This window comes from Nematostella vectensis, chromosome 8 (genome assembly GCF_932526225.1).
Source record: "Nematostella vectensis chromosome 8, jaNemVect1.1, whole genome shotgun sequence".
Classification (NCBI taxonomy): Eukaryota; Metazoa; Cnidaria; class Anthozoa; order Actiniaria; family Edwardsiidae; genus Nematostella; species Nematostella vectensis.
Window position 1 is genome coordinate 5,831,806 of NC_064041.1, and position 21,186 is coordinate 5,852,991.

Sequence of the window (21,186 nt, forward strand, 5' to 3'; positions counted from 1 at the left end):
TGTCTTTGTTGTGATTAATTGATGAAGACAGCTGCTTATGTGTAATTTTTTCGACGGAAATGACGTTTAGATGTTCCTATATATACCTCCCCCCCCTTCTTAATGAAGACAAATAATTCGGCTGGGGGCGGTAGAAAAAAAAAATGAGGGCTGTTAACGACAAATCATGTGCTCATTGAGGTAATTTTAATCAATAAATTAGTACAGCTCTAGTAATAATAAATAGCACAGCTCCAGTAATAATAAATAGAACATCTCTTTAAAGCCGCATTGTCACCAGTTTACTTCCGGAGGTCCGACGAAAACCTCAAACGTTAAAAGACAAAAGAATCTATTAGAATACAAGATATTTTACAGGCCATCCGCTCTAAATTAACAATCATACCCTCAAAGAAAGTTCCAATAGACACACTGCTCTCAATATTTTGAAATATTTTTTGAGTTTTCCGTTAAAAATCATCGGAGATTGTTACGTAGTCGACCGGAAGTAAACTGGTGAGAATGCGATTACTTAATGCAAAGCACGTGGTGATTGCTCCAGTGACGCTGTGGTTGTGCGCAGATCGTGGCACGTAATTGGACATTGCAGTCATGTGGGCGCGGCACAATCAGTCACGTGATGCTGTTGAGATCCTGTAGCGTAATGGCGTACCAATCAGAGCTCATCGCCGCTCAGGCATTTACGTTTAGTCTCCACTGCGCTTGCGCTAGTGACATCCAGCGCATGCGTAACAAGCTTTTTGAAACGCAGTCTGTAAGCCGTTGCTATGCTAGCCCGACGTGACTGCTTGCCTTTCTTAAGAAAGGCTTCGTCGTCTGTAATACTCGTCGGCATTCCCCTGAGCTCCTCGCTCAGATGAACCGAAAGTGTGTTGAGTGCAACCACCTCCGATTTACATGAGAAGTATTTGTGGGACTTGTGGTATAGCATGGGACTTTTAATAGCAATCTTGGCGGCTGCGAGTGAGGTCTCGTCTTTCCTTATTATATCCAGTAACTCTCTAGCCTCTTGACCCGTCAGACTTTCGAGACGGAAGTAAGGCAGTGCGACTGACTTGAACGTGAATCGATCCGAGTACCTTATCTTGTGTTTGATGCTTAGTCTCTCTGCAAGCTCTCGCGTCGCGATCATACCATGACGCGGAAGATTGGTGACAAATTTGCTGCCCTTTGTGGAGAACACGCCGTGATCCATGAGGACTTGGGTGGAGTCGCCTGCCGGGCTCAGGTTGTTGTAAATAGCGTCACCGTGCTCAATTTCTTTATTTGCATAACGGTACCTCAAGGCTCCGGTCTTGGACCACCAGGTGCTCGGTACTGTTGGGTCGTAAGGAAAAAGGTCTCGTCCCTTTGATAATAAAGAAATGAATAAATAAATTATTAAAGAAAGAGAGGGGGGAAGGGAGAGACGAAGAAAATCTTGCTATATGTCGCTATAGGAAGAGACTGGTTTTTATGCTTGACGGCTTATTGCGAAGATACTTTTTGTGAACCTTTCTTTCAAAGCTGCCTGGGGTAATATGTTATGCTACACAAGTGCACAGTAAAATAAGTCTTAGCACACCATTTGTCATAAAAAGCTAAGATTCAGGCCTTAGCTATCGTGTGGATAATGGGCGCCAACATGCTAACTGAAATATATGCACTTGTTACTCAGACGTTTTGTAAAATAAATGCAGCCTTTTTAGTTGAGTACGAGACTATCAGAAGTGGTCACCATTTGTGTATTTAATCAATTTTCCCATTTAAAAAGGTGTAAAATAAAGAAAAAAATAAATATTTATTCCATGTTCTCAGCACATGAAGGACGAATCATTTGTTTTAAATGTTCACTAACAAAAAATGAAAATAACCCTTGGGTGATTATAAAATTAGAAGAGACCTAAAATATCACTGAACTATGATCTACTTACAGGAATTAGTGCCCTGGTCTGCGAGCCTTTGGCATCTGTGATATTAAAACTCCGTGACTGAATCACACACATGGCGTTTTGCTACAACATAAACACTATATAAGTAGGGCATATGACTCCTAGATTTAGCCTCTAAGTGAGAAACATACACAGGCCCGTAGCCAGGGGGTGTAAGAAAAACCACCCCACTTGACTGGAAGGTCCGCTCTAATAAAGGAAAATTGAGTAAGGAGGGTGGATATCCACCTCCCTTTTTGAGTAAAAAAATAGAAAAGTGACTTTGTTTGAAGAAAATAAATGTCTGAGGGACTTTGCTGACACAACAAATCCAATTCTGCATGAAGTATTATAAGATCTATGTAGTGACCTACCAAGAACCACTTGGTCAATTATATGCTGTCTTTTCGGCCATTATCCACCCCCATTTTGAAATCCTGGATCCGCCCCTGAACTGCTAGCTAGGAGAGCTTCCTTAGTGAAAATGGTCCACTAAATGCAGTAAACAACCCCCCCCCCCCCCCCCCCCCCCCCCCCCCGCTGCTCAAAATCCTGGCTACGGATTGATTGTGGGAAACAGAGCCATATCTTCACCCAATGTGATATAAAGGCTCTCCTGGATTCAACTAGAAAAGTGTTTAGTGATAGCTGGAGTAAGGAGGGGGGGGGGGGGGGGGTTAGGGGATGAGTGATGCTTCTACCAGTTGATCCGTTGTTAGCCCATCAGGAAACATGCCACCCTGCTCCAGCTTTGGAATAATGTTGGAAACCAGCATCTTGACCTCGAGTCCCCATTTCTGTGCCCTATTCTTTAATGCTGCACTTTGAAGCTCTTCTAACTCTTTGTCAGTCCACTGCCATAGCAAATCACACCTAACAAACAGAAGCAGGAATTGCTTTATTAGCAGTGTGTGAGCAAACAGCTTGTATAAATGTCAAAACAAACAAGTGGTTGTGACTATGATTATTCCAGAAATAATTGAGTACCACTCAGCCCACCCCCCCCCCAAAAAAAAAAAAAAAAAAAACTGCCTCTAAGGCAAGAGCATCATAATTAATGTGGTTTGTAAAGAGGGTTATCAATATACAGCTTATTTAAAAAAATATCAGAGTGCAAACAGGGGATGGCAAATTGTAGTTCTGTGGCTGAAAGGCACTTATACATGTAGCTACTATTTGTAAGTGAAGGGTTGGGGCACCATCAACAGACAGATCCAGACATCCAAAATAAGAGTTGTTAGCAAATAAGAAAATTGACATGAAAGGGTGAGATCAAAGGAATGTACAAGAAACACATAAAAACGGAGGGAAGAGGTTTGGTTAGCCACCAAAGACAGCCCTCTTAATCTGCCCTCCACAACCATATCCTCACCTAGAATTACGCATCAGCAAATTAAAGTACGGCGTCCACTCCTGGTCCTTGGTCTGTATTCCATATAACACATACAATGTCAGCATTGCAACTCGCATGACTGCCTGGCGCGTCATGTCAGACTCCTTGGATATTCTCTCCTCAATTAATGACACCATATCAAGACTAGGGCCCAATGATGACCTGTCAATGCAAATTAACTTCACAATATGCAAGGTATCTCGCCAACAATTTTTTGGGGATTTTATCCAAGTTGAATGTGATAATTATTGACTGTTATTAAGTCATGAAAAACCTTGCTAAACAACAAAGACCCAACAAGCCAAACTTTCACCAATCTTAACAAATAATATGGAAATTACAATGATAAAATCACATTAATCGTCACCTCTCGACAATCGCTGGTGTGACAATTATCGATTCGGGCACCATAAAAATAGACTCGCGATCGTGGATTCTACGGTCAGCCATAACCATCGTCTTCGCTCCTTCGGGCCTATTATCAAGGATAAAATGACAACGGCACTTGCTACCATGTGCTTCAAGCCAGTCGGTAAACTCCTTCAAGATCTGATCTCCCTTCACGTTCTCAGATAGAACCAAACAAAACACAAAGAAAAAGAACAATCGAATGTATCTTCCGTGAAACATTATTGGAAAAGAAAGCCTACTCTATGACGATAAGTTCGATAAATAAAAACAAAATCGGCAGATAAGTAATTATAACCAGGAAATATATAGTTTAAAGTAAATTCACAACCACTAGATTATCGATCAATATGGCATAAAAAATTAAAGAGTCGTGAGCTATGTCACAAGTTGTTACTATTGAATGAAAGAATAGCCTTTTCTGCTAGGCGTTACTTGTCTTGACCGATAGAGCTTGAGAAGAGAATGCGAGAGTCTGGGGCCAAGTGTCTGTTGCCTAGTAAACAAAATGGCTTCGTTTGTCCGAGATCATCAGTTCTCGAATGAAAAATGATTGCTTTTTATTGGTTTTAAAATCACCAAAGCGTGCTACCACTGTTATGTCTCAATTTAACCTACCAACGGAATGGTTTGAAGTAACGAAGCCGTAAGTGATTGCATTCGAAAGGAAATGTACTGACTTTATGATGTTGACATGGCGTTCGCACAATTTAGACATGGCTTTGTTATCAAATTGGTCGCGATAAGGCATGTCTAAGGTAAGCACCATGGAAGAGGGTTTATTTAAGGACACACAGTCAAAGTCAAATTGACTATTGTCAACCATCGTTACCATCCTCACTTATACTTAATGGGATTCCCTGGTGTACCTGCTCAGAGCTCATAAATTTTACTAGATTTATATGTGCGACCAGTTTTAGGAATTAGTCACACAGCTCTAATTTTAGTTGCATAGGGGGGGCCGCATAGGGTCTTAATCAAATCAGTAGCACACACTTACACTGATTCCTAGATAACCTTGCAATGGACTTGGAGCATGTTTACATATTTTGCAACTCATGTTATTGAAGTAGCATGAAGCGTGGTTTAATGGTGGGTAATGTGACCTGTTTAAGCCAATCTTAAAATTGTACTTCTATTTTAGTGATTCATCATCAAGCAAATATTCACCTTGAATAGAAAACACTGGGTAGCTTCAGATCCCCAATGGTTCTTATCGGTGAAACTATTTTGTGTCAAGATATATATATATATATATATATATATATATATATATATATATTATATATATATATATATATATATATATAATATTTTGTGACATCCTGCTAAGAAAAATCAGTTTTTTTATCCCATGCCAGATCAAATCCCATTCCCTGAGACTGGGCTTTTCTTACTCCTTTTATCAATACATACAGTTTTCCAGTCTTCATTCTTAATTTATGTAAGAAATGTGCTAAGGGTAAACAAATAATTATTTATACAGCTTGCAAGTCTTTCCTCCAAGGGGAATAAAGCCTTTTCTCGTGATGAACTCATTCAAGCTATTGCCTATTACTCTGAGGCATTAGAGATTGAGCCCGATGATGAGGATGTACTGGGATGTAGGTCAGCAGTCTACACCAAGCTGGGCATGTTCAATGAAGCAAGGAAGGATGCAGACAGGCTTATAGCAAATGTGCCTGATAAGCCAAAGGTATCAGTCCCAATAAGAGGAAGTTTTACTGTTCAAAGTGTTTAAAAAATGAATCTAGAAATTATTTAAAAGGTTCAGGGCAGTGAAGTTTGGAGGTGAGCTGGAAAGTGCAAAAATAACAAGCACAAAAATACATAACTCCCGTCTTCATCCCCACTCCCACACCCACCACAGGTAGCCCAGGCTCAGGGCGAGTGTAGGTTTATTACAGAGTTTGTATGAGCGTACAGAGAAAGATTCTCGCCGCTCAAAGGGCAAAACAGGGACAAATAGACGATTAAAAGGTATGGTTGGCAAGATAAATATGTGTGCTATGATTCTGCGAGGTTTATTTTGCCTTGCGAGTCTGGATTTTGAGAGGATCGGTGGATTTGTTGAGCACTTTGGAATTTGGCGGTTGTCAGAGTTTGCAACCTTGTCTATTTTATATACAGAAGGCGACAGGAAAAATTCGCAGCGGCTTAAACAGCTTAAAATGGCAAATAATGGCGGGTTTGAGTAGCAGCAGCGTCAAGCTACTGTTTTATTTTCAAATCAGCATATTTATTTCAATGAGATTTGTTCGCTCATACAAACTCTGTAATAAACCTACACTCGCCGTGAGCGTGGGCTACCTGTGCACCCACCTTCCGCCACCTTGACCATGCCCATCTCTTTTAGAAGTGAAGAAGTTTGCTTGAAAGGCCTAACCGGATGGCTAGATTACCTCATTGTTCTATTGTATTTCTGTTAATATTGTTTTGCTTCCCATTGTTTTGTCTGTGGTGCATCAATCCAATAAGGTGAAATCTTCACTGATATATTCTACTGTACATGACCCATCTCTTTGAGGACACTTAGACAACTCCCACAGTCTCAACCACAACCACCTATCTTGACCACATGTATCTCCAACAATCTTAAAAATTCAGACTTTCAGGCTTTATATATAAATTGTGTTTATTCTGGTGTGATTCCATCAATCTTGTTCCAGGGATACTTTCTCCAAGCTGCCGCTCTACAAAACCTTGGTAACCATAGCAGCGCATTACTTGCATACCTGAAAACATATGAGTTAGACACCAATCACCCTTTAGAGATTGTGCTGAACATTGTTCAGGCTGCAGGGTGTTTATGTCAGATGACGGAAGATGATGAGATCAACCTATCAGAGACAGGTACTCCATGTTTGCCATATTTGCAAATCAAGTCCAAAAAGTTCGCATATTGCTGAGTGCAAAAATAAATTTTGTCATATAATCTCTTGAGATTGCTTTTTATTATTTTTTTTTGTCATCTGCATACGGCAGTTCACCATTTCCATAACTTTTTTTTAGAACAAGAGGAGAGTAAGAAGTTCCAAATTCTTGTTCAAATTGGAAAACGCCTCTTCACAAGCAATTCGTACGACATGTGCATTTCTGTTCTGGGGACTGCCCTGAAGGCTCACCACAACATCACAAACCAAACTGACCTGTTTGGTCAAAACACCCCAAGCAGTGATGCTACTTCAACTGAGCACAGAAACACAACTGGAGCTATCAGCAAAGATACCACACCCAACTACCCTAGCAACCAATTCCCAGCCATGTACCTAACTACTGGTTTCCATGGAGATGATCACGGGTCTAATTGGGGCACTAATGATCAGCTACCATTTGATGAATCGCTTGTTTTGATGTCTGCATTATTGACCATTGCACAGGCTCACGTTTCGATGAGACAGTATCCACAGGCGATGGTGTTTACCAAGAAATGCATGGAGCATGCAATTATTTGCGATATTAAGGAGTATGAATTAAAATCTTACGTTAAGCTTGCAAATATCTCACAGAGACTTGGCGACTACTTAGAGGCCATTTCTTACAATGCAAAATTCCTAGCTATTGGACGAGACATTTCAATGTTGACTGAGTTCCCACAAGAGCTTGCACATGTTTGGAACCACGACGAGGAGAGAAAGGCATTGTGGAACCTTTCTCTTGCTTACAAGTGTCTCGGGGACTATGAAAAGGCCTTGGGGTACGCCAATGAGTATATTGAGGTGGTGAAGTGTGTAGATGAAGAAAACTTGATTGAAGCATACGCTAACCTTGGGATGCTCCAGATTGCGCTTGGAGGTCACGATAAGGCACTTGACTCGCACAGCATGGAGCTAAGGATCGCTAAGAAGTTCGCTAATAAAACTGCGATGGCTTATGCCTATGGGAACATTGCTAATGTACATGCTGAGTCAGGAAACTTCGCTCAGGCTGAGGTGAACCATGAGCAGCATCTCAAACTTGCAAAGAACCTTAACGATAGAGTGTGTGAGTTGGTGTCTATCAAGCAATTTGGGGATATGCACAGATTAAAGTGTGATTACAGCAAAGCTTTGGATTACTACGAGACACACCTGAGCCTGGCTAAAGTTAATGGGCTAGAGGACACGCAGTGTACAGCTTACAGGCTGATAGGGCAATGTTACTGGTGCCTTAACCAGCTGAACCATTCACAGCATTACTACGAGAGGTGTCTTGAGCTCTCATGCCAACTAGGAAACAAGGAGGATGGTCTAGAGGCGAGGCACTCGCTGGCAAGGATTATGAAATCTTTGCGACAGTACGAGAAATCACGGCAGTATTTTAACGATGTGATACCAGTACTAGAGCACAGATTGCATCTGAAACAAGGCAAGGACTTAGTTCTACATGACGCACTAGCGATCAAATTACAGCAGTGTTACAACGAGCTCCAAGAAGTACTCGCAGAGATAGAACAGTTTGATCAAGCTCTGGAATTAAGTGAGCATTGTAAGGCGCGGCTGTTGGTCAATATTCTACGCCATAAAAGCATTATAACTGGACGACAAAGAGTTCCTGAACTTTCTCCACACACGGCTGAAGAAATCATCCGAATTGTCAACAGCCAGCAAGCGCATGTCATTGTGTACTCTGTTGTCGATAGTGGATTCATGGGCTGGCTTCTCTCCCCCGGTAAAGGGATGACCAAGTTCCACAGATACAAGAATTGTGAACACAAGGATCTTGACGAGAGGATCAAGGGATGCATCGAGGAAATCCATGGGGATCACACCACGACATACAAATGTGACCACAGAGCTCTTCCTAATGCAGCCCGCTTAGAGGGCAAACGAGACTCGAAGGTGTACAAAACGCAACTTGGTGTCACCACTGATTTTAAGGGGACGGAGGAGGAAAACAAAAGCGAATCAACGGTGTTCCAACACCAACACGAAAACACCACTGCTCCAATGAAAGAAGAGGCCGAGCATGCAACACAGAGCTCTTGCTTCATGTGTACATTTACACGAGACAACTTCTCACCGCTGCAGAAACTCTACCAGATACTGATCTTGCCTTTCGAGGAATTTCTCACAGAAGGAGACAAGTTAGTGGTGGTACCAGATGGGGTACTTAGCATGGTGCCTTTCCCTTCCCTGCAATCGACACAAGGACGGCACCTTTACGAGACACTCCATGTGTCAATCTTACCCTGTATTCGAGTAATCTCCCTGGCAACCCGTAAACACCAACCTGACTCATCAGGAGACATTCTTGTTGCAGGGAATGCTACCATACCCAATGTTACCCTTGACCAGGAAACATGGTGCTCGTCCAGGAAGTCAGAGCTGGCCGAGGAAGAACTGAACTCTGTGTCAACCCTCCTTGGGACCACGCCCATCACTGGGGTACATGCCACAAAAGAGTGTGTTCTGGAAGCACTGGGCCCATCCTCGGTTGTGCACCTCACTGCGTTCGGAAGCTGGCAAAGAGGATGTCTTGCATTTGCTCCTAATCCCTTCTCTATGGGTGAGGTGGCACAGGAAGATGCTTATTTATTGACGCTAGCTGATTTGGCGGCGATTGATATGCAAGCCAAGGTAACTCCACCTTTCTTTTTTTGCGTTTGCTTTGCGTCTTTTAAAAAGCGTTGTCAGTGAAAACGGCGAATGGCATTTCTACGACCGAAAGGTGCTCATATGGGCCGCTAATTATTTGTAAGAACAAAAGGAAATGAATAAGCTCCAGCGATGCCATAACCAAACTGTACATTAATGACCTTAAATGAGTAATCGTACGATTTATACATATTTTTTTCTACATTCGGAAAAAAATATTTCGACATCCATGGTTCCTTTCCATGGTTTCCTAAAACGGCCATTTTTCATTTGCAATTCGCCATCTGACCTGACAACGTTTTCTGAGCTAGCTGTATACTTTGCTGGTCTTAGATTAAGGTCAGTTTGCACGTTATCTCTAAAGGCTGATGACGATGCATACCAATGGTGACGATGACAATGTTTTTGTTGATGGATTAATTTTGATTTCTACTCTAAATTAACACTATAAATGATTTATGGGTCCCGAGGGCGTCCGTTATATTGAGAGCCCACTATGAATAAACACATCTTTTTCCCGAGTGTGTCCGCTATATGGAGGTTCCGCTAAATATTAGAAGCTACGGACACAGCTTTCTGTCCCGAGTGTGTCCGGGATATGGAGGTTTCGCTAAATATTAGAAGATACGGACACACCTTTCAGTCCCAAGTGTATCCGTTATATGGAGGTTTTCGCTAAAACTTAGACGCCACGGACGCATATTTCATTTCCGAGGGTGTCCGCTATATGGAGGTCCCGCTGAATTACCATGCCCTTGTCTGACAGGTTGTGGTCCTGAGTAGCTGTTGTAGTTGCAGCCACAAGTTCTGTTACCTGAAGCAAGCATCCTTCACGCTAGCCACCGCACTTCTCGCGGCTGGTGCAGTCTCGGTCGTCATGCCACTATGGTCCTTGCCTCAGCCTGTGCTTCTCAAGCTATACTATTACTTTTACACGGCGCTAGAGATGGTAAGACATCAAGTAGCCCCTGCCAACAGCCATTTTGTCGCCCAATGGCAAAATAACAAATGTTTAAAATAATCCATTTCCATCGGCCGATTTGGGGAAGCTTTATTGATGCTTTTGATTGAATTTGTTTAATGAAGGATAAAGCTTTGTTTTTAGCTGGGTTATTTTGACATCTCTTTACATAATTTATCTTACAAAATAAAATAAAAATAGCAAAAAGACGAGGGCACTTAAATCATGGTGATGCCTATTGCGGTACAAAAAAAAATGAAAATTACTGGCGATGGCGATAATTAGATGCTGGTTATAATAATGAGGGGTCATGATGATGGTTATGTCCATGATGATATTAATTGTTTTTTAATAATTATGCAGGTGATGGCGATATAAATTTTGACTTTGATTATGTTAGTAAATGGTGATGACATGTTGGTGATTTTATGAGATGATTATGAAAATTGTGATGTGTTGATGATGATAACGACGGTGATGATAATGTTGAACATGAGCAGTCAAAGGTGGTGTTTTCCGTTGTTTTGGTGACTTTGGAGGTGGCATGTGAAGATGGTGATATCAATGTTAATAATGGTAAAGACTTCGGGTTATCACTGGTAATAATTATGAAATTGTTATGTGAAGGGCAAGATATTTGTCGAAGTATGATGATGATGAAGGTGGTGATGATGATGGTGCTTTTGTTTTACGAAGGGCAAGACCGTTGTAGAAGCACTTAGGGATTCTTTACAGCGTGTCAAGGCTAAAAACTCGGACCCAGCGTCCTGGGCCTCACATATCGTACTCGGCAATGACACCACAGTGAACCTTCAGCAACTACGGCATAAACTCTACGACAAAACTTTAGACACTCACGTCCACCGCGTGGCAACCGAGCGCTTTGGCCTTAGTAACGACCTTAGCAACCAAGAGACAAATACAGGTGATTCCGTGAAATTTTAGTAGATTACCACGGTACCATATTTATCTATGTAAATTGAATGCATATAATCCAGGGGCGGCTCAGGATTTCCAAATGGGGGGGGGGGGGGGGGGGGGGCTGGATGATGGCCGTATAGAGAGACGGCTTATAACTGATCCAGTGGTTCTTGGTAGGTCAGACATAGATCTAACATACTTCACGATGAATTCGATTTGTTGCGTAAGCAAAGTCAAGCAGGCAAAGTCACATGGACAGTACCTCCCGTCCCTCAGACATTTATTTTATTCAAACAAAATGACGTTTTTTTCACAAAAAGGGGGTGGGTATCCACCCAGTCCCCCCTGTCCCCCCCCCTGTATTCGCCCCTGTAATCGTGTGTTTTTTGGTGTTAGAAAAAGATATCAGAACTTTTGTTACTCTTCCAGGGATATGTGATAAGCGTACACACTTCAAACTCATACTACACACGCCAACTTGTCTTGTCTAGAGTCTAACCATCATTAGAATATCACTGACCTGTACGCTCTACGCTCTCAAAATGTTAAATTTTCATATTTTACTTTTTTTTATACCCAGTCCTCAGCGGACCAGACAAAATAAGGCGTTTCAGGAGTCTGTTGACGAGTCTGATGTTGCAGCACGTGACCCTACCACGTGTTCTTCCAGCCCTTCGAGACTTGGTAGGGGCAGCATTGCGCGTGAAAACGGGCGTCTTAGTTAAAAGCCAGCAGGCAAGCCGAACATTTTGGCTTATACAGTGTTTTAATGTAAATCCCAAACAAGGCTGTTTCCTTTTTTATAATGTTGACAAAGAAGACTGCTCGTGCAATTTAAGCTTTTGAAAAACCAACTCTTACAAATTATTTCCAAATTGAACTCGAAGCCATATGATTACCTATACTAAACATTTGGCTACACCTATCCTTTCGGCTCCGTTTATAGCCGAAGTTGTTGTTGCGCAAATGCCAAGAATTCGAATCCATTTCTCGTCGTGGGATAAGGCGTAGTCAATCATTACAATGTGACCAATCAATTACTTGCTGTGTGCAGTCAATGGTTTATGACGCGACAGTGAAAACCTGAAAGCCATCAGATTGGTTTAAACGCTTGATTGACTAAGCAAACGACACAATGATTTTGGATTTGCCGAGGTCGCGCAACAATGAATTTAGCCATAATCAGTTGGCCTATTTTCGTTGCGGCTTTTTCAATTTTCTATAACGTTTCTTTTATTTTTATTTTTTTATTTTTGTTATTTTTTATTTTTGTTTGTTTAGTAATATATTATACGCCATGCCAGGTTAGAAATATTGGGATGACGTTACATTCTATGATTTTCTGCAAGAATAAAACGGTATATCCAAATATGCTTGTTCTCGTTTATTTTTTATTCTGTTCTTTGTTTTAGATAAAGCTTGCAAACAGTATGTTGTCAGCTTACGAAGAAGGTCAGCGGTTGGACAAATTGACCATGTGCGCGCAGCTGAGTTCAGAAGTGCTGGACGCCCCATACAGCCGTGATTTCCTCTTGGTCATAGGGTTCAACTTCCAGAAGGACGGCGCGCACGATAGGGACCCCTTTGTGGTGTTTCCGCACTGGGACTACGACAGCACGATGGATGTAACAGCTCATATACTGGACGCCGTATGCCGTGAGTAGTATTTGTAAAAGACATCAGTAATATATATGTTGTGGTTGGAAATTCATTTTGGTTGGAATTTTTACCAACCAGTTGGAAATTTTTCAACTAGTTAGAAATTTCACAGCCATATCATATTTTTACTACTGCAAAATAATGACTAGCATGGTATGTATAGCCATGCACGGTTTTGCTAGTGACGTCACCATTATTATCGTCTTCATCATAATTAACATTTTCAGCACCACCGTCAGAAACAACAACAACAACAAAATAAGTTCCAGAAAATATCCATACCCCCCCCATTGAGGGGATTGGAAATTCCATGGGGGTGGGGTGCTCAAACGCCCAGGAATTTCCAGAGGGGAGGGGGTTCATACCTCCGACCCCCTCAATAGGGGGGGGGGGGGGGGGATGGATATTTTCTGTAACTACACATTCTGTTACTGCGATCACTAACGTAGTACCATCATAATAACTATCCTCATCACTTTTTACCATTGTTTTATTTAGTCATGTATGATGTGTCTGGCTTGTGCGGCCATAGCCTTGCTCGTATCCTGGGCTCCCTCACCGCCGCTGACATGGACAGGCTTAAAGAAATCGTAAGTAAAGATTCATGTGTGTTTTAATATGTACATTTTTTAGTGTAAAGTTTTAATGTTTAGATTAACAATGGTGCTACGCGCGCTCTCATTGGTTGGTTAGCGTACTGCGTACGCTCTCATTGGTTGGTTAGCGTACTACGTGCGCTCTGATTGGTTGATGAGCAGGCCGTACATCCCCACTTTTTTATGAATTTCATACCTTTTTTCTTGACAAGCATGCATATGTTTAGTGATATGTGTTCCAGGTAAATACACAGGTATTATTGTTGCTTCTTAGGTAAGCATAACTACACGATACCCCGCCCGTATCGTGAAGACTAATGACTATGCCGTGCGCCCACTGTGGTACAACTCCGAGACTCAGCGGTTCATGACGTCATTAGGGTTTTATGACGTCGGCCAGTCACTGTTGTTCAACAAGAACGCCGCTAACCAATCCTTGCTGAAAGCAGCCCTGCAGATAATCAGCGGCTTGATAGGTAGCCCCCTCCTCGTTGATAACGAGTTCTCCACCAATCCCCCCTCTCTACAATATCAATATCAATACAATATATATACAATATCAATACATATTGATACAATATCAGTTACAATATACAATATTAGTTTAACTCATTTATTTAATCGAACTTCAAAGAAAGCTTCTTCCTTTATTGTATTGTATTTCTCCATTGTATTGTATTCCTCCATTTCTCCATTTTCTCCATTAAGAACATTTCCCAATCTTCTCTGCATATCCTCCAGTTCATTACCAGCCCTTCTTCCATCCAACATATCTTTATAACTGTACCTTTTCACAATAAAACACCAAGTAGAGGTTGAATAATCTACAACGGACACTGGTTTTCAACTATGCCATTTTAAGCTTTACTGGGGACACCTTAGACTTCTGCTAGAAGAAGTCGTTAATAAATAGTCAAATACCATCAGTATCAGTCTACTAGTGGTCAACCTTACTTAGTTAACTCCATCACGTATCAGTCAACGTCTTGAGCTGCTTTCACATATCCTTATAGACTTAGGTTTTGCATACGTTCTCATACCGTATGCTGTAGACCAGACTGTAATAATATAGATTTAGGCACTGCCTAAAAGCGGAGCCAGCATTGAACACCTTTTGTATTGACTGATCAAAGGTACACCTAGCATGACAAATCATTATTATTTTTGCAGCCTACCCTGACATGGGACAGGCCCGTGTGCGGTCGTCATCACGAGAGGTGAGATCATGTCTGACAAATACCCGAAAATACTAAGCTCATTGATATTTGATATATCTTCGGCTTGGCCAGTCGTAGTGGAGAATCCAGGGGAGTCGAGGGGAGGGCGATGGAAGGGGGGGGGGGGGGGGGGGGTAAGAATCGCACTCCCTTGCGGCCTATGTGGCAAAGTGCTCATATTGACCTATGTTTGCACAATACTCATGCTTGCTATCACATACTATGGGCTTTTTATTAATCTATGTATCTTATATAATTAATTATATCGCTAAGCCTCAGTAACAAAATAAATTCCTAAACAACAAGCAAAAGAATACTCTCCAGAAAGCAACTACAGTAAAAAAAAATACAGCACGGTCAATCATGGTGCAGTCATGGAGAAAAAGGATTTCCGGTTTAAAAAAAATACCCTCCGTTTTAGAAAATCACTTCCAATTAAAGTAAATTGAACCCAATTTAAGAAAAGAAAATCAAATTATAGAAAATTACATCGCATTCGAGAAAATAACACCAATTTAAGAAAAGCACACCATATCTGAGAAAATCACACCACACTATAACAAAACGCACCAAATCTTAGAAAACCACAATCTATCTGAAATCAAAATAGTTATTATCACCAACCCTGAGATGTTATGTTTCAGCTGTGCTCCGAGGACAGCAGGCGCGTAAAGTTGACGTCACTCTCCCCTCTCATAACAGCGTCGAAACAGGTATGAGTATATAACAGTGGGTTGGGCTACCCTGGATCAAGGACGTAAGTGAGCTGGGCTACCCTGGACCAAGGACGTGTTAGTTAATTAGCTTGCGAGAAATCTGTTTCTACGCGAACTTTAATAACTTGGAATATTTCGTCATATTTTTGCATGCAACAAAGTATTCTTTTGTTGTGGTTTTTGACTAATGAAGTTCCCGTCTTTAGGCGATTTTTATTGACTTTGTTTCAAAGCTCGTGGAGATCACATTATTAGTTTTGCCTTGGCGATAGGGTGGGAAAGATAAGGTGGGTTTACATGAATAGTTGAGCTCAAATGGGGGGTATTAGTGCTTATTTCAAAGGTGGGCTTGAAAGGGAAAGAGGGCTAAGTATAGAGCTAAGGTGTCAAGTTGACCACGGTCTGTGACAGGGATGTATACTTGGATGTTTACCAATTAAGTGCTTTCCTTTATTAACCGCTTATTGGTCGCACCAGGTTGTCATGGGGACCCCGTGGATGTCCAAGCGGGCACCACCCGATGAAGCACAACTCAAGCTCAAGCTTGCGAGAGAGTAGGTCTCCATTAGCACATACAGTAAAATCCCGCATGTAAGAACCTAGTTTCTTCAAGTTCGGCAAAACAGGTTCTTATATTTTCAATGGACTAACTCATCATATAAGAACCCTTTGATTTTTTTTTGGCTAAGTAGGTTCTTTTATTTTGGGTTATTAAAATCCAAAACTTCCGCCTATAGGTTCTTAAATCACTAGGTTCTTACACGCGGGTTTTTACTGTAGCTTAAACAGCCTCTGCCAGCCTCATTTTGTCATCCTAGCAGAGTACCAAGTGTAAAAAAGCATCCATCTCCATCGGCTGATTTGGGAAAGCCTATTTTCGTTTGAATTTGGTAAATAGAATATTGAACTTTGTTTTTATATAGTTATTTCGAGATTTTATCCCATCATTTGTCTTCCAATATTAAATTAAAGCAATAACAAAGGTGTGGCTGACAAGGGCTTTTGAATTGCAGGCGATTGATGATCCATCTAAACCACCGCCATCTTCGCTTGTCCTATCTTTTGATGATATAGCTGCTTTAATTTCCCCCTTTATTACCTTTGGTGTGCTAGTTGGTACTCACTTGTCTGTGTTTCCTTAGACTTGAGGCCATCAAAAAAGACTTTCGTCGCGTTGTCACCAGTTCAAACTACTGGCACGCTCAACTTCTAAGGACACAGTCATCTATTGATCGAAGTCTGCCTGTGATTGGTCGAGAACCTAAAACCTTACAACCACGTGACAACACAAGCCCACAAAGAAAGGTCAAAGTTGTCAGCGGACTCACCCCCTCGTGCAACCGAAGATTGGCAGAAGAAGAACCGAGTCTATCTATCGCCGAGTCACGTGATAGACGTAATGCAGTGTATAAGGTTTATGCCCAGCGGTACGACGAGATAACATTGCGCAAGCGCACTGAGATAAGAGACTTATTCATGTCACATGCCCAAGGACCGACCTGACGTAAGCGGGAAATAGGTACTAGATATTAATACATGGATTCAGAATGTAAAATGATAAATTAACAGTGTGTGTTTCGAATGTATTTTTATATATATAGTAATAAAACAAAGAGCAACATAGTGACTTGTTTTTTATCATTTTTAACAAAACAACAACAGAATGAAATAACAAACAAATGCTCCTTAGATGTCACGAAGGAATTTAAGAAATAGATTAACTTAATCTACTCTATAAAAAGCATCGAGAAGAAAAAATGGAAATATGATCTCATTTTTTGTCTCATTTTTACCCCCTTTGTTTAAAACATAAGCTCAAAACAACAGCAACAAACAGAAAGCAACAGGTAGACAGCTTCTATCAGATATTACAAGAGCTTAAGAGGTATCTGTTGTTAGTCTGTTTTTTTTGTAAATTCTGCTCGAAAATAGCCAGGAGTCAATGGGTTAAAAGCAACTAAACTGTGTGAGAATATAGCAATTCTATTAAAACATTGATTTGCGTCTAAATTAAATATTGTTTGACGAATGTGAGAAAAAAAAAACGAAACAAATTGAATTTGAAGATTCAGGGCAAAGCTCTTTACATCATTGATCACGTGTTTTCGAGTGCCCATGCTCAGAACTCGTCGTGCTTCATCTTTCTCAACGTCTCGCCGTGGTCCGTGGCTTTGCTGCCCACAAACAGATCCCAGTGCAGAAGTATCTCATCAAGCTGCAGATCGCCGTCGGCGTTCTCGTCTGAGCCGTCAATCAAATGCTTTGCCTCGTCCAACGACTCGCCTTTCTCTGGTAGTACCCAGGCTCTCACCTAAAAAGAAATGAATAATTAGCATTAAAAGTTTTTTAATGGTTTGATTGTTCAGATGGACAGTGAAAGTATCTTGCCATCTTGGCTTTAACTGGGGAATTCTGCACATCCCTTTCAGCTGACACTAGAGAACAAGACCAAAATTTGCAGCTCGTAAAAAGGTCGCTTTACTCATCGGCCCTTTGTAGGTACATATTATCGCCTTTCAAGAGCCAGCTAACCATTTGCACCTATTTAGGGTAAAACATATGCTTCTAGTGAGCCAACATACATGAACATAAGTGGAACTAGGACCATAAAACAGAAAGATGCTCTCCATTTTTCGACCGGGTATTGAATTTGTTTCAGCAGAGGACAAAGGCCCCCCACGCTAACACACTGGGCCACCTGTGGCGAGACCTCCATACGCTAACACACTGGGCCACCTGTGGCGAGGGGCCCCATACGCTAACACACTGGGCCACCTGTGGCGAGACCCCCATACGCTAACACACTGGGCCACCTGTGGCGGGAGGCCCCATACGCTAACAAACTGGGCCACCTGTGGCGAGAGGCCCCATACGCTAACAAACTGGGCCACCTGTGGCGAGAGGCCCCTTCAGCACACACTGGGCCACCTGTGGTGAGAGGCCCATACGCTAACACACTGGGCCACCTGTGGCGAGAGGCCCCATACGCTAACACACTGGGCCACCTGTGGTAAGATGCCCCATACGCAAACACACTGGGCCACCTGTGGCGATACCCCCATACGCTAATCCACTGTGGCGAGAGGCCCCTTCAGCACATACTGGGCCACCTGTGGTAAGAGGCCCCATACGCTAACACACTGGGCCACCTGTGGTGAGAGGCCCGAAACGCTAACACGCTGAGCCACTTGCGTTTCAGGAACTGGATCGATGTAAATATGGTTGCCCCCTCGGCTGTTGCGCTCAACTCACCTCCTCCCTGTCCAGCTTGCCGTCTTTATTCTTATCAAACTGTTTTGCGAAGTCCTCGCGCTCCTTCTCCACCCATCCAGGGACCTCATCCCCGTACTGGCCAAGGAATTCTTCTACTGTTATCAACCTGTTAAAAAACAAAGATACAAATTAAATCACGTTAAGTGCTGAACCAAGTATCCAGGTTACGGACACAAAAACTCAACAGTCAACCAACCTATGAAAATCGCTACATAATCTACCTGCCCCCTCTTCCTCTAGTACCCTTTATATATCCGCCGAAACACTCGTGTATAACCCATTCCCACCCCTCCCTCTCCATAGTGTATAAACCTATCACTATCCTCATCAACGTCTTCCAGCACATCGTCGTCCACCAATAGCTACCCTTCTACCCCGTGTATCACATATAACCGTCCCCACCCCTCCCACTCTTGTATCGCCTATACACGTCCCACCCCCTCCCCCTCGTGTAACACCTATACCCGTCCCCACCCCCTACCCCTCGTGTAACACCTATACCCGTCCCCACCCCCTAACCCTCGTGTAACACCTATATCCGTCCCCACCCCCCTCGTGTATTACCTATACCGTCCCCACCCTCTCGTGTATTACCTATACCCGTCCCCATCCCCTTCCCCCTCGTGTATTACCTATACCCGTCCCCATCCCCTTCCCCCTCGTGTATTACCTTTACCCGTCCCCATCCCCTCCCCCCCTCGTGTATTACCTATACCCGTCCCCATCCCCTTCCCCCTCGTGTATTACCTATACCCGTCCCCATCCCCTTCCCCCCTCGTGTATTACCTATACCCGTCCCCATCCCCTTCCCCCTCGTATATTACCTCTACCCGTCCCCATCCCCTCCCCCTCGTGTATTACCTGTCCCCATCCTGATCAACGTCTTCCAACACTTCGTCTACCGCTAGCTCCTCCATGTGCTTACTCTCTTCCGGATGCTGAAAGTTCACGTACTCCTCCTCGTCCATCTTGCCGTCTTTGTCCTCGTCCGCGAGGTTGAATTTGTGCTGCGCTTTGCGAATTTGCTTGCGCAGATTCTGTGAGAATGCATGAAAAATGCCATTTTTTGCTGTTATTCTGTATAAGTTTAACGCTTAATCTGGGAATCTTGTAAAGTCACTTTTTCGCGGGTGGTTTTAATTGTAAAAAGAAAAATGAGAAATGAGAAATCTTTTTCTAGGTTCGAATTATAACTTTTTAATGAAACGCTCTTTTCGTGCTACGGCACCAAACAAAAAAAGCACACTGGCATGTCAAAATGTCTTTGTTAATACTTGACATTTGATTGGCCAAAAAATAGAGCTGACACAAGGTATTTGATGTTAGATAGATAAATTTAAAAATTGGGGGGGGGGGGGGGGGGGCACGATACAGAAACAATAAGAAACATAGTGGGTATAACAAGGTCCCTGCTAGTCATTTCCTAATATATTATATATAATTATTGAAAACATCAGGGGAGGAGAGGGGAGAGCGTGCCCAAGTCAGTACCCCGCTCCCTGCCACGGCCCTGAACCACAAATTCCTAGCATAGGTTACACTTAACACAAACATTTCTATTACATGATTTTTGAGATTTTGATTTTTGAGGTTATTAAGAAAGCATAACAAAGCTTATTTAGATGAACGGTGAAACGTTGACATAATTAATAGGGTGAGTAAAAATTGTTTTTGCTCTTCTCTGATCCGCGTCTTGACTGTGGTACTTACATGGTCATTCGGTAAGTTGCTGCTATTGAATTCACCGAAATACACCACTTTGTATTCTTCCCATGATATCTTTCCATCGCCATCTTTGTCCTCTTTCTTGATATTCTCTTCCACTGCTTCGTACATAAAAGCTTTTCGCTGTTTGTCAATCCACACTTCCAGCTCCTGCAAACTCACTTTACCGTCCTTATTCACGTCTATTTTAGTCTCCACGATGATCTTGAGCTTTTGTTTGGATTCTTCGGGCGGGAAGTTTTCCCACTTGTCTGCCTCCGGCCCGAGGAACGCGTCATGATCGTAGCGAACATCGTGTAGGTGCGAGTCCGTATAGTGATCGTGATTGTATAAGTTATCTTTGTGTTGCTCTACGCTCGCTTTAGCCAATTCAAGGGAACAAAATATCGCAAGCCCTAAAACAAGATATTTCATTCTGCTTGTCGTGGTTATGATTGTTCTGTCGTCAAATGAAAAGATTTATAAGAAAGATACAATGATTAAGTGTGCACTCAGGAAAGCAAAAGAGGTTCAAAGAGGAGTTTTAGGAACTTGTGTATGACTACCCATTTCTACTTGAATCTGGTGCCACATCAGCCAATAGGAGGCGAACAGGTTTATAGTGAAAATATCCAGAAACATCCAATTAAAAGTTGCCGTGAAATAGCATATCACAGCTGTGCAAACTCGACAAATAATATTACAGAATTCTCACAGCTTGTTATAGCACGTTTAACTCTTTGTTATCAAAAAAATTGCTTATAGCCTTTTTAAGCCTTTGTAGTTCCGTTCGATTTCATTTAGCATTCTGCATTAGAGACACTATACACGAAGATAGAGTATAAATTCTAT

At 42.2% G+C, this 21,186-nt stretch overlaps 3 protein-coding genes across 3 annotated transcripts; 1 reads left to right on the plus strand and 2 right to left on the minus strand.

Moving 5' to 3' along the window:
* Window positions 1–171: 171 nt before the first annotated feature.
* LOC5506140 lies at window positions 172–4,136 on the minus strand. Its single transcript, XM_032374508.2, has 5 exons — window positions 3,671–4,136; window positions 3,283–3,465; window positions 2,612–2,783; window positions 1,914–1,994; window positions 172–1,348 (listed from the first exon to the last, which is right to left on the minus strand). The coding sequence occupies exons 1-5, from the start codon at window positions 3,931–3,933 to the stop codon at window positions 656–658; spliced, it is 1,392 nt and encodes a 463-aa protein (XP_032230399.2). The 5' UTR covers window positions 3,934–4,136; the 3' UTR covers window positions 172–655.
* Window positions 4,137–4,188: 52 nt separating this feature from the next.
* Window positions 4,189–16,980, plus strand: LOC116613977 (tetratricopeptide repeat protein 28). Its single transcript, XM_032374507.2, has 14 exons — window positions 4,189–4,469; window positions 5,198–5,407; window positions 6,381–6,564; window positions 6,724–9,269; window positions 10,054–10,236; window positions 10,945–11,173; window positions 11,750–11,853; window positions 12,582–12,825; window positions 13,327–13,418; window positions 13,699–13,900; window positions 14,595–14,641; window positions 15,286–15,354; window positions 15,835–15,911; window positions 16,500–16,980. Exons 1-14 carry the CDS (start codon window positions 4,461–4,463, stop codon window positions 16,858–16,860), a joined length of 4,557 nt encoding a protein of 1,518 aa, XP_032230398.2. The 5' UTR covers window positions 4,189–4,460; the 3' UTR covers window positions 16,861–16,980.
* LOC5506130 (calumenin-A) lies at window positions 16,979–20,934 on the minus strand. Its single transcript, XM_048731182.1, has 4 exons — window positions 20,341–20,934; window positions 19,492–19,667; window positions 18,610–18,736; window positions 16,979–17,668 (listed from the first exon to the last, which is right to left on the minus strand). Exons 1-4 carry the CDS (start codon window positions 20,767–20,769, stop codon window positions 17,477–17,479), a joined length of 924 nt encoding a protein of 307 aa, XP_048587139.1. The 5' UTR covers window positions 20,770–20,934; the 3' UTR covers window positions 16,979–17,476.
* Between the last annotated feature and the right edge of the window lie 252 nt (window positions 20,935–21,186).